Source organism: Dermacentor albipictus, chromosome 9, assembly GCF_038994185.2.
Source record: "Dermacentor albipictus isolate Rhodes 1998 colony chromosome 9, USDA_Dalb.pri_finalv2, whole genome shotgun sequence".
Lineage (NCBI taxonomy): Eukaryota > Metazoa > Arthropoda > Arachnida > Ixodida > Ixodidae > Dermacentor > Dermacentor albipictus.
The window spans coordinates 47,820,776-47,832,921 of NC_091829.1; the positions used below are offsets into that span (position 1 = coordinate 47,820,776).

The following is a 12,146-nucleotide window of genomic DNA, read 5'->3' on the forward strand; positions in this document are numbered from 1 at the left end:
GGATAATTATACTCAATTTGCAAGACAGGGACATACTATCCATAGAAAAAAATAAAGAAAGAAAGAAAAAAAGTGTGCCGCTCTGTGAATGGTGCACAGAGTGCTGATTCTTGCATACCAAGTGCAATTACTCCGCCCTACCTGTTTGTACGACTCATCACCAGCTACAGCCCAGAAGTTGGCAGCATCATCAGGGTCAAGGCAGATGCACGATCTTGACAGCTGCACCTGAGTGGGACCTCCATTGAACACATGGACAACGTTGAAAGCACAATGGCTGCCTTCATCTGCCATCGGGAAGAGCATGTTGCATATCTGCATGGAAAGAGTGTTGCCTAAGTTGAACAAAGCGACAGAACTATTGAAATTTTACAGTAAAAGGATGCTTAGTTTTACTTATTTGCATATATAGGCTCTCACTGTGAGGCATTGTAGAAGGGAACACAAAAACTCAACATATAAGAAGTATACATGGTTCCAAAGCGGGGAACCAACAAAGTTCGCACGGGAGAACAAACATAATTCGAGAAGTCGCACATCCAACGTGCAACATTTAGGACTTGACACAACAGTATTTACAACAGCTTCTTTTTGTTTCAATGCGATGCTCTTTCGCAAACACTTCCCATTTGGCTTGCTCATACTGTCGAGAAACTAGCAAAACAACACTGTGGTCAAACGCTACAATGCGAATGAAGTGTGTCATTTTATTACAACACGGTACGCCTACTATGCAACTGGGACAGTGTTGGGTGACCTCCATGACTTTCAAAGATAGTTTCACTTTCATAAGATTTTGCAAACCTGTCAAAGCATACGGCCTACAGAGCTTGGCACAGCCCCAGAACCACTGTCAGCTGCATACGTGGGCGTGTTTGGCCCATGAAAGTGAAACTATCTGATACACCATTCTCTTGCGGCCCCGCCGCTGCTGTGGCCTCGCTCCATGAGCTTGCGCCGGCTTGACTTGGCCGCCTCATTCAAGCAATCTTGGAGGTCTCGCCTAGCTGCATCAGCCAGCACAGCATGCCGCAATGACAGATAGAAGTAGAGGCACTGGTTTCATAGCATGCTGATCACCATTATGACTGAGCTGTTACAAATCACCACTCTTAAGCTGAATTTGAGAGTCAGCGATGAAAGATACGATTTCATGCAGTGTCAACGATATCTTCACATCAGCGGTATGAAGTGAAGCCAGCAACGCTCTTATGTCCACTCCTCCCCCGCGGCTGATGGTGTCGTCGACAGCGGGATGATGCAATTATGAAAAGCACTGGCAGCAGGGAGCGAATGCTCTGTCTGCCTCTCAAGCAGATCTCCGAAACTCAAGATTATGCAATCTCGAGCACTAAACATGCAGGAAGATAGGACACAACAACATGCCATATCAGCTCGCCCAGTGTTTGCACGTGCAGCAGGTTACCTCCAAAACAGTGCGGCCAGGCTGTGTATGTGCTCAGCCACACTGACAGCCCTGCACAGCTACAGCCACCCTAGAAAAGGAGATGCACACCAACCTGCCATACCACCCCCTCCCCCTCCCTTTTTTTTTTGTTATAGAATTTCATCGTGTTAATGTTTGTTATATTGAGGTTTAACTGTACTTACACTGGCTCCCATGGACTGCTGTGGCAGCAACAATACAACGCATGTTGGTGATGAGTAAGCAAATGACATGTTTAAAGTTGAAAAGCTGAGTTAGTTGGCTCTAGTTGAGAGTAAATACTTTTCTGGCAGAAGACATGGACAAGCAAAGAGAGGACAACATGATATACAATTAAAAATTTAAGTGAGATCAAGGCAGAAGCCAGCGTAAGATATTTGGTTAGCATTGTTAGAATAAAAAAAAATACATCATTATAATGTATGTAATTGGTGCCACAAACCTGCTGAGATGCAGTAGTCCTTGTCTCCTTTACCACTCTACACGCCTTTTTTTTTCTCTTCATATAAGCACTGTGATGCCCAAAAATACGACACTACAAATTTTAGCATACAGTGGTTATGATAACAATGCCCCGTGCAACAAAGAATGCTTTAGGATATACAAAGCACCATAAGAAGAGGGAAAAAGAAAACTGTGAGGCCTTTGTCACATCCTGACCTCAATTAGAGACCAAACATGAGACAGACAACAGGTCACTCACAGAGTGTGTCATGTAAGGGGTCCTAGCACTTGGTCTGCAGCTCATCAGTAGGTGGCGTGTATTGTGCTCATAACTGATAGAAATGCAGTTGCCTGTGGGAGAAGAAGACAGAAGGCAATCAATCAATCAATCAATCAATCAATCAATCAATCAATCAATCAAGTCAATGCAACAACTTCATAATGAAGGAAACTAAGCACGTGTTCACATTTTTAGACTTGCAAGTAAGCATCAATTCACTGACAACAAAGCTGAAAAGCTGCTCATTACTAGCAAATAAACTCAACTGAAACAAACTTGTGTTAACTGGATTGAGGTTCAGACAGTTAACACTCTAACAATGCACATGGCCACAGGCATTGAAGCTACCGTCACTGTTTGAACAGCATGCCATCACTTCGTCAACCTGTTTTCTTGCACAACGAAAAAGAGCTGCATGGTTGAGGCCTTACAATGTGCCTACAACCGAAGTCTGGAAGCACTGTAAAAGATAGTGTCAGACAATTGCAATCCAAATTTATTAAGCCTCCTTATGAGACAGCTGTTGAAAGGTTGAAACTGAGTCCGCCTTATCCGTCACATCTGTTGATCCATTCTTTCCTTTACACTGACGAGGATGGCGACAGTCTTCGAGAACAACTAGGTGAGCTGGAATTTCAGCGGTGCTCTCATGAACCATAGTGCCACGTGTTCGGACACGGCACCTCCGTTGGGTGCGGCTCCCTTTGGCTTCGCTTTGAGGGACCATTTGGGGAAAGTGTCATGCTGTGAGCCTTGTCGGGTCGTCACCACTCTGCTTTCCACCACTCCTCCTAGCAGCATGGTACTCTTGGATCAGTTGATACACAACATTCAAGCAGAATTCACCAAATGTTTTGCATCCACCATTTTCATACAACAGGATGAAGCATCTAGGAGGCACATGTCCATCATATGAAGAAAAAAAAAAAAACTTTTTGTTCCACTTGAAGCTCTTCCTAATGCTTTCAGCGAAACTCATCATTATGTCCGTCTTGCAACACACGCGTGCTTTCACTTGTTCTCACCTATTACCCCATCCACCTTGCCTGCGTCTTCGAGACGTGCATCATGCATCGACGTTAAGACATGAACATGCCTCTTGTTACGCCATTTGAGTGCAAGCAGCGTCTTGGTATGAAATGAGTCCACTTACCCTTTTTTCATCTTTTTTTTGAGAAATTTGACAGCCCCTTCCTGTTGGTCCGGAGAGTTCCACATGCACTGTTTTTTTAAATCTTGAAGACAGTTGAACAATGCTGGACTACTGCACCAATTATCTACAAATAGTGAATGTCCTTTTCCGAGGTACCCTTCAAGTAGTTCTAGAACGATACAGCCAGAGAATTCCAATTCTTTGACCATGGTCAAATTTGTCATGGCTCCAGTATACACAATAAATTTCAGAATGTAGCCAGTTTTGACGTCGCATAGAACAAACAACTTGACACCAAAGTGGTGCCTCTTTGAAGGAATGTATTCCCAAAATGACAGCTGCCCATTCCACAGCATCATAGACTCATCATCTATGCACAGGCCTTGGTGCGGAATTAGTAGGCTACTAAGCTTGCTCTAAATTGCTTCCACAAATGGGCGCACCGTTCTCAGCTGATCTCCAATATCTGTGGGGGCGCTTAGATGCAGGAGCCGCAGGAGGAACAGGAAGCAGTTCAACGAAAAAATGGTTGCGAAAAATGGTGTGTGCAACCAAGGGTTCATGCTCCCATAGTCTTGCAAGGCATTCTTTCTGACCAGGCCCATCAGCAGAATGACTACAAGAAAACAGTCCATTTCTGCCACATCTGTCTCCACGTAAGCTTTCAGCGGCGCCGGGTGTGCAACTCATTGTGCGCTTGTCTTCAGTCACGTGAACCGGTTCGTTTCGCTCACCATGAGCGAAACGATTGCCACATCGAAAAACAGCTTGGAATAATCAACTTCTTGTGAATCCAGTTGAAGAGTTGCGCTTGCAGACGGTCCGGAATGTGACATGGCGCAAGGAAAAAGCGTAGGTGAGAAATCACCTTTCTTCCACATATTTTCGATTTGCCATGCACGCTTCCAGAATGACGGCCTCGCCGTTTCAACATCAGAATCTGACGCTGCGAAACTGGCCCCTTCCTCGGACAAGAAGCTGTTGCAATCAGAATCTGAGCTCGGCTCGTATTCGGAATGGGAAGAGCCATTGCTTCAATCCACAGTTGAATGCCCCGCATGGTCAGCCATCTAAAAGTAACCCTATGCACGGAGGGAGCCCTTTCAGCAACCCACACAGTACAGAGAAATGGCACGTTGTGAAATCAAGATGAGAGATGGAAAGGGGATACAACAACCTTGTTTGCTGCGGATATCAGCAAGCGAGGCAGATCGAGCAAGTGAAAGCAGTGACCAAGTCATGTTTCAGTCTATTGGAGAGGCAATGGCGTGCACCCCTGAACTCGACGCGCAGTAGCAGTCACACCAACAGTATTAAAAAAAAAAAAACTGCAAACCTGCGACAGATGGCAAAACAACCCTTGTATCAGTAATTGCACCATGCCCTCCAGCAAAAAAATGGTGGGCGCGGTCGCTCCATACTCTTCAATATACGTACCAACTGTGGAGATGTAGACTCTCCCGCGTCCCCTGATATGTTGTTTTCCCGCATAGCTCTCGTCTCCTGTAATCCGGCTTCACCACGTTGCTTGACGACGGCAGTCAGTATGCTTGCAGGGTAGTACAAGAGATAGTGCAAGTGTTGTACTGCTAGCGCTACCTAACGACAGGGTTAGTCAGGCACGACAGGGAGTAGGCTCTTCTTCTTTGGCTAGGGGTCGGCTCTGTGGCACGGACATTCTGCGCGTGCACCAATCCATGCTTTTGTGAGACCGTCTCGCTAGGCCTACCCCAAAATGGATGAACATGATCGTTCAAACACGCCATCGTTCACGTGACCTTATGCGCAAACTACCGTTGGTGTCCAGCATGGGGCAAACATATTTGCTCATTATTCGGTGACTGTGAGTCGGACTTCCGCGATTTGTCGCGCGTCCATCGACATGTTTTGTGGATAGCAACTCGGCTAGCAGGCATTAGTCTATGAAAGGTGCAATAAATGCCCTTGTCATTGTTTGCACCACTCTGTTGTCGTTCCTTTGTCCCAAGAGCACGGGTGAGAATCTCAAACAACACAGCGCAGGGCAAAAACACAAGATTCCAGGAATATTTGACAGATGGTGTAACCAGTCCAAGCATGCCAGCTTTGCGCTTCTGCACAAATTTTTGAATGCACAATGGAGAATGTACCGGTACGTCAATGACAGTGCAGGGGAAAAACTCAAAAATGTACCGATATGTCAGTGACAGCACAAGGGCTAATGGCATGGCCAGTACGAATGAAATTCTTATGGGGACCAAAATAAGAAATGTACGTCTTGGTTTTCACAAGTCAACTCCCGAATGGCCAATACAGTCGATCCAGGATACATCAAACCCGGATATATCGAATTATTGCCTATATCGAACAGTTGAAAAATCACCTTGGGAATCCCATGCAAGAGTATAGCACTATTGTTCGCGTATATCGAACTCCCGTGCACCGGCATATCGATGTATCGAACTCAGTGCTGAGCTGTGCCCCGGTAAGTGTGCTTCTCCCACCATACCCCATCCCTGGAAGTGCGCTTCTGCCATCGCATCCCGCCCCCGCAAGTGCGCTTCCCCTCAGGAAGAATTCGCAATGTTCCCGCGATCTCACGCGCGCCGCCCCGAACTCTGAGAAAGGGGCGTGTGGGTAAAGGGCATGTGACGAGGAACACTTGGAGTGTGATTGGGTGTGAAAGGGAAGCGGGTGGGAGAAACCACGCTGACCGCAGGCGCCCGTTTCCTGTGTTTTGTTTGGCTGACACCGCTGGCGCAGTGAGACCAACGAGGTCAGTGCAGCTTGGGCTTGTGGCAGTGCGGAGACACGGAGCAGTGCGTCTTTCGATTCGCTTTGTTCCTTTTATTCACGAGGCCAACGCGAAGGCTTGAGTCTCTAATGGTGCAGTGCGTTTTTCTTTCCGCTTTTGGCACGTGTTCCGGAGCCATGGCCGCAAAGAAATGCTAGAATTTGGATTTTACAACAAAGGCGGGCATCATTCGACGGGTGGAGGATGGCGACAAAAAGTTGTTAGTCGCCGCGGCGTTCGGAATTCCTCGCAACACCCCAAGTACGATTCTCAAGAACAAAGCTGATGTTAAGCTGAAGGCAGTGCAGTCCAGTCGCCCTGGAGCATGTCGTGTGCGCGTCCCAACCTTTGACAAGGTCGAGAAGGCATTGTACGCCTGGTTTTTGGAGACACATGCCAAGAACATACCTGTTGACGGCCCAATGCTCATGGAGAAGGCCTAATGGTTTGCTCTGGCCTTCGGAGAAGAAAGCTTCACTGGTGGCACTGGTTGGCAGCAGCAATTTAAGAGTCGCTGCAGCATCATCGGAAAGACCCTCTCGGGTGAAAGCGAGGTGACTAGCACAAGTCGCATAGAGAAGTGGTTGTCTGAAGAGTGGCCAAATATTTCCGACAGCTTTTCGCCATCACAAATATTCAACGCAGATGAGACGGCACTGTTTTGGCAAATGCTGCCAAACAAGACTCTGCATCTGAAGGGCACTGCATGCCATGATGGAAAGAACAGCAAAGTGCGCGTATCGATTTTGCTTGCTGCAGATATGGATGGGTCTTGCAAACTACGGCCGTTTGTTATCGGAAAGAGCAGGTCACCACGCTGCTTTAAAACGCGAAAGGCCTCCCGGTTCGATACGCGTCCAATAAGAAAGCTTGGATGACACAATTTTTTTCGTTGAGTGGCTACAGGCGTGGGATGCCAAACTGGAGAAGTCTGGCCGCAAAGTTTGTCTTCTTCTTGACAATTGTTCCGCCCATCATGTTGTCTGCCCATTAAAGCAGATCACCCTCAAGTTTCTGCCGCCAAAAACAATGGCAAAACTTCAGCCTCTCGACCAAGGCATTGTGAAAGCGTTTAAGGTTGGGTACAGACGACGACTGGTGCAGAGGCTCCTAATCAACCTTTGATTACGAATCAAACTCAAGGTGGTCCTCCTTGGAGCCATTCAAATGCTGGCTGATGCTTGGAATGACGTGAAAAGCCCAATTGTGAACTGCTTCCACAAAGCAGGCTTTGTGGTAGCTGCAGATGACAAATGTCTTGACAGTGAAGACGATGACACTGGATACCTGGACAGCGAATTTTGCGAGCTCTCGGCATTCCCAGGTGCCATCCCAGGCGGCGTTACAGCATGCAATTTCGTCAGCGCTGACAACGGCGTGCAAGCTGTAGCGGATCGTGCTGATATGGAGATTGTGGCTGACATCATGGGTGACAAGGACACAGAATCGAGCAGCGGCGAAGGTTCCGACGAAGAGGACCAACCACCATGAACTGCAGCTGAACTTGCATCAGCTTTCAGCGTCTTTCGCCGCTGTAGTGGCACAATGGAAGGAGCTGGCCTTTCTCATTTGGACACTGTCAACAAGCTTGAGGACAGCTTAATGAACCTGATGGAGCAGAAGAAAAAGCAGGCAAAGATCACAGATTCTTTTCTTCCGAAATAAAGTGCTCTAGTCATCGCGCTCTGTTTTTGTTTTTTTACGCGCCTTGGAGGCGCAGATCGGTAAATTCCCATTAGTCACGACATCGGGAAGCTGCCTTGAGATGTGTGGAGTTGTTAGAGAAGCTTTTGACATACATATTTTACCTTCAGAATTATCGATATATTGAACTATTTCGCAACCCCCTTCGAGTTCGATATATCCGGGATCGACTGTATATTGTAGTACTCACCTTCCATGTGGAGAGGGTGCACCTTAAACTCTGTGTCAGCCTGCTTTTCGAAGAAGGAGCACATCTGAAACTGGGACACCAGCAGGCCTGACGGGCTTCTGTAGCAGAGAAATGAATGAAAATGTATGAACAAATGTATGAACCATTCCAGGTGGAATTACAGCTCAAAAGACTTTGAAACGAAAGAAAATGACAGGGAAATAAACAAAATAAATAAAAGGAGGCTGCGAGGCCAATAAGGAGGGGGAAAGGAGAAACGGAAGAGACCACTTTTAAAAACAAGCACAGGTGAATATAGAACACTCGAAAAAGTAAACATGAAAAGTGGTTATATAGAATTATCCCTTATGCAGAGGAATTTATGAGCATTTTGAAGCTGCATCAAGAATTCAAAGCAATACAAACAAAACAAAGCTGCATCTAGCAGGAATCATGCCCACACACTGATTGGCCAAATCCACATGGTGGCAAATGGCTCTGTAAGTTGGCTTTTTTGCATGGACAGACCACTTTTGTACCCTTGGCTGAAGACCGAACACAAAACAAGAAATCATGTAGGTCCCATGCCCTGTAGGAATTGGTGTAAGCGAGGCTTTCATGAGCCAGCAAGACAAACCGGAGCATCACAATAAGAAATGCACAGTGGATTTCAGCGAGGGACACATCCTGTAACATTAGGTCATCAGCCATAGCAGCATACCGTGCAGAGTAAAGTAAATATTATTCAGGAGCAATGTTCACTTTTGGGAATACTATCACCTTTGCGAGATTTCACGTGACTCAGCACCACATATGTCAAAGTATACAGCCAAAGGCATTCTTGGCACTATGCAAAAATTGCAAGATTGGCACAACACCAGGAATGCTGTCAGTTGTACACGCTGACATGTCCAGTGCCGGGTCACAGAAAACATCGCGAAAGTGATTGTATGTCCGATAGCGACAGCGTCTATTCGGCAAGACAGCTGACAATGATGATGGCAATGTCAGCCTCCCCCGCGACTACACGCTAAATCGCAGGGAGGTAAGCAATGAAAGCTTCACTTTAAAGCATTTCCTTCCACCATGATGTGCACGGCGTGCATCTTTTCACCTGCGGCTGTGCACCAAGCCAAGCCATGCCATGCCATGCCAAGAACCCCTAAAAAATTTTGTGTATTGTTGAGAACTTACTCTCTCACCATCCATGGTTACTATCCTGTATTGGAAAGAGCAAGACGCTTGCTAAGCTGGCTCTGACGGTGGACTGTTGCATATACGACACATGTGGTTCTTGTTTAGTGTCGTATTACATCGCAGAAGCTATTTCAGGATGAATTTTCTTTGGGAAAAAAATGCACGCATTAGGATCAGGTAAATATTGTTTTAATTCAAACTGAGTTACCGTTCTCGCTTTAAAATCAATCTGGGCCAGGCCGAAAATAGGTGTTTTTGACAGGAGATGATGTGTGTTTGGTGCATTCACTGTACCCTAAGCATTGCCAAGACAGATACTGCCACTACTGTAGTCACCAGTGGAGCCGCCAGTGCAGTCATCTATGTGCATGCTGACCAGCCAAGTTCAAATTATACGGCGAAAACCAATTTCAGGGTTGAAAAAAAAAACATGTTTGAGCCCACAGAAAAGTGTGGGTGCTGGCCGGCACCTTCAGTCGGGATCGATTAACTGAAAAATTGAATTAACCAGAGTCATATTAACAGAAGTTTATCGTATTCCTTTAAAGGCAATCTGAAATGAAATCTTGGGCAGCATAAAGAGCCTAGTTCCCTAGATGCAGTGCAGCCCCTTTGACGCGCTGAAAAATGTCGAAGTCGATGTCCTGGGACAAATGTCCTATCTGCTAACCATCAGGTACACACGTCATCTGCTTAGGTGCTATTAAAGGCTGCTAATCACAAAATTTGACAATTACCAGCCCAGCAGCATTTCCAAGATTGCTTCAGTAGTATACACTACTCAGGTATCACCTATTTAGCCAATGTGAAATTTGGCAAGTCAGTTCTGCAGAATTCCGCAAGGTGGAGGAAGGTTCACGAAAGTAAAAATTGACATCCACCTGTATGTAGCTCGAAGCTACAAAGAAAACCCACACAGGTTTCCTTTGTAGCTTCGTGCTGGTACATACGGGTGGATGTCAATTTTTCCTTTTGTGAATGTAAAATTTTGTTGCATTGGGGCTTTTCGACCACACTGCGCTGTTATGGTCTAAGTGGCCCATGTGCATTGTGCCATTCAATATCAGGCTGCATGTCTAATATGGCGGAAAAAATCCTTCACGACACCCCTGGTCTCCAAAGCTCCTGCTTGCCATTGTACTATGTGCTTTCGGTTGCATTAAACAAATTAGGTAGAGATGCTCAAAAGTTTTTAATGCTGTTGCCTAAAAACTTCTGTGAACAGCTATACTTTACAGCTGCTACAAAAGCTGGCCTCTGGCAACCAACAAACATGAAGAATGTGAAAGCTATGTCACCTGTCTTCGGCACATGATGGCCCCTTGGGAATGTGCTGCATGGCCACCACGGGCTCATATCGATTGGTGGATGGCAGCTTGCAGACAGGCTCGGATGTCACGCGTATGTCGTGCTTCAGCACCGAGCCGTTTCGAAGGCCCACGTAAAAGCAGTTGCTGTCGTCCTTGTCCCACGCGCAGCTCCAGGCTTCCACAGGCTGGTGGTAACTGAAACACAAAGGTCTCGCCATGTCCCTGACATGATAAAAAGGTGTAGGATGTAATAAAGCAGTCTTTCTCATTCCAAGGTTTTCAAATTTCCGGGTGTGTTTCAGGGAGGTGTTACCATCTGCAAATGCCGATTACAGATGTGGAGATGCGCGACCCTCGCGCCTCCCCTGATGTTTTTCCCGCATAGCGCGTCTCCTGTGGTCCCGCTTCGCCGCGTGGCCTGCGTGACGTCAGCGCGGTCGATGTGGTTGAAGCGCAGTCCGAGAGATGGCGCTGGTGTCGCGCGGCTGCGCGGTTACTTGGGTGCGGGAGAGACAAGGCGCTCTCTTGGGTTCGAGACAGCCAGCGGGACAGACGTGCTGCACGTGCAGCAACGCGCTTCCCCGGCGGGTCGCCGAACAGCGCGGACATTCCGCGCGCGCGGTGACCGATGCATCTGCGAGACCGCCTCGTGTGGCCGCCTTCGAACGCGCCACGATTCGCGTGACCCACACGCGAACGACCAGGCGTTGGGATCCAGCATGGAGCGAACATGTTCGCTCGCGAGGACGCGGTGAGTCGGACTTCTAGATTTGTCGCGCGCCCATCGGCATGTTTTGTGGATAGCAACTCGGCTAGCAGGCATTGATGTATGAAAGGTGCAATAAATGCCCTTGTGATTGTTTGCACTACTGTGTTGTCGTTCCTTTGTCCCAAGAGTACGGTGGGAGAATCCCATAACAGACCCCACACAGAAAGGATGAGCAAGAGGCAGTTACATAAAATATTCATCCTGGATATGTAGTCAGGTGGATGCGGAACTGTACGAAAGTGGTTTGTTCACATTTTTGTAGTCGCTTTTTGAGGAAATTGACACTAGTTTGATGTAAACTGTTGTGTCATCACAGACAGCAAAAAGCACCCACGATGCGAATTTTAGTTACCATGAGATCACATAAAAATCTAGGATGTAGAATCAATGTGCCAGCCCATTAGACAAAGTTGCATCGTTATTTATACACTGTAATCAGTTTTCACCATAATGAACATGAGGAGAGGCTCACTTTGTCTCCGTACATGGAGATGCTGCCTTCCCCACCCGAGTTTGGTGTTAAAATAAAAGACAGGTTTTCTTGCTTGTAATATACCAGTCAGTAACAAGAACTGAATTAAAAAGTGATTATGTCCCTCTGAACTGTCTTCAGGTCTCGGGAGATACAGTTAAACCTCGACGTTATAAACTTAATGAAAATCACGATATAACAGAGTATTTACCCTTTTATAACTTTTTGTCCATAGGGCACCATGTATTTGGAACCTCAACACATGTATAACGAAGTTTGTTTACACTCGATTCCAATGTAACGAAATTTCACTGTCGCCGTGAAGGAAAACAGAGATAATAGATGGAAACTTCTGTAGAAGCAGATGGTAAAATGGTTGAATTAGAAGCCGCTGCTTACGAATACACCTCTCAAATTGCGCGCTGCAT

General features: G+C 46.7%; 1 protein-coding gene across 6 annotated transcripts in view; it reads right to left on the reverse strand.

Moving 5' to 3' along the window:
* The window catches only part of LOC135916188 (E3 ubiquitin-protein ligase rfwd3.S-like), a 47,446-nt gene that overhangs the window by 7,894 nt on the left and 27,406 nt on the right, over window positions 1-12,146 (reverse strand). For all 6 annotated transcript variants that reach the window (XM_065449461.2, XM_065449462.2, XM_065449466.2 and 3 more), the window contains 4 exons: window positions 10,466-10,672; window positions 7,992-8,089; window positions 2,151-2,242; window positions 142-315 (listed from right to left, as the gene is read on the reverse strand). In XM_065449461.2, coding sequence (XP_065305533.1) covers window positions 142-315; window positions 2,151-2,242; window positions 7,992-8,089; window positions 10,466-10,672 — 571 coding nt within the window. The remainder of the gene's footprint in view (window positions 1-141; window positions 316-2,150; window positions 2,243-7,991; window positions 8,090-10,465; window positions 10,673-12,146) is intronic.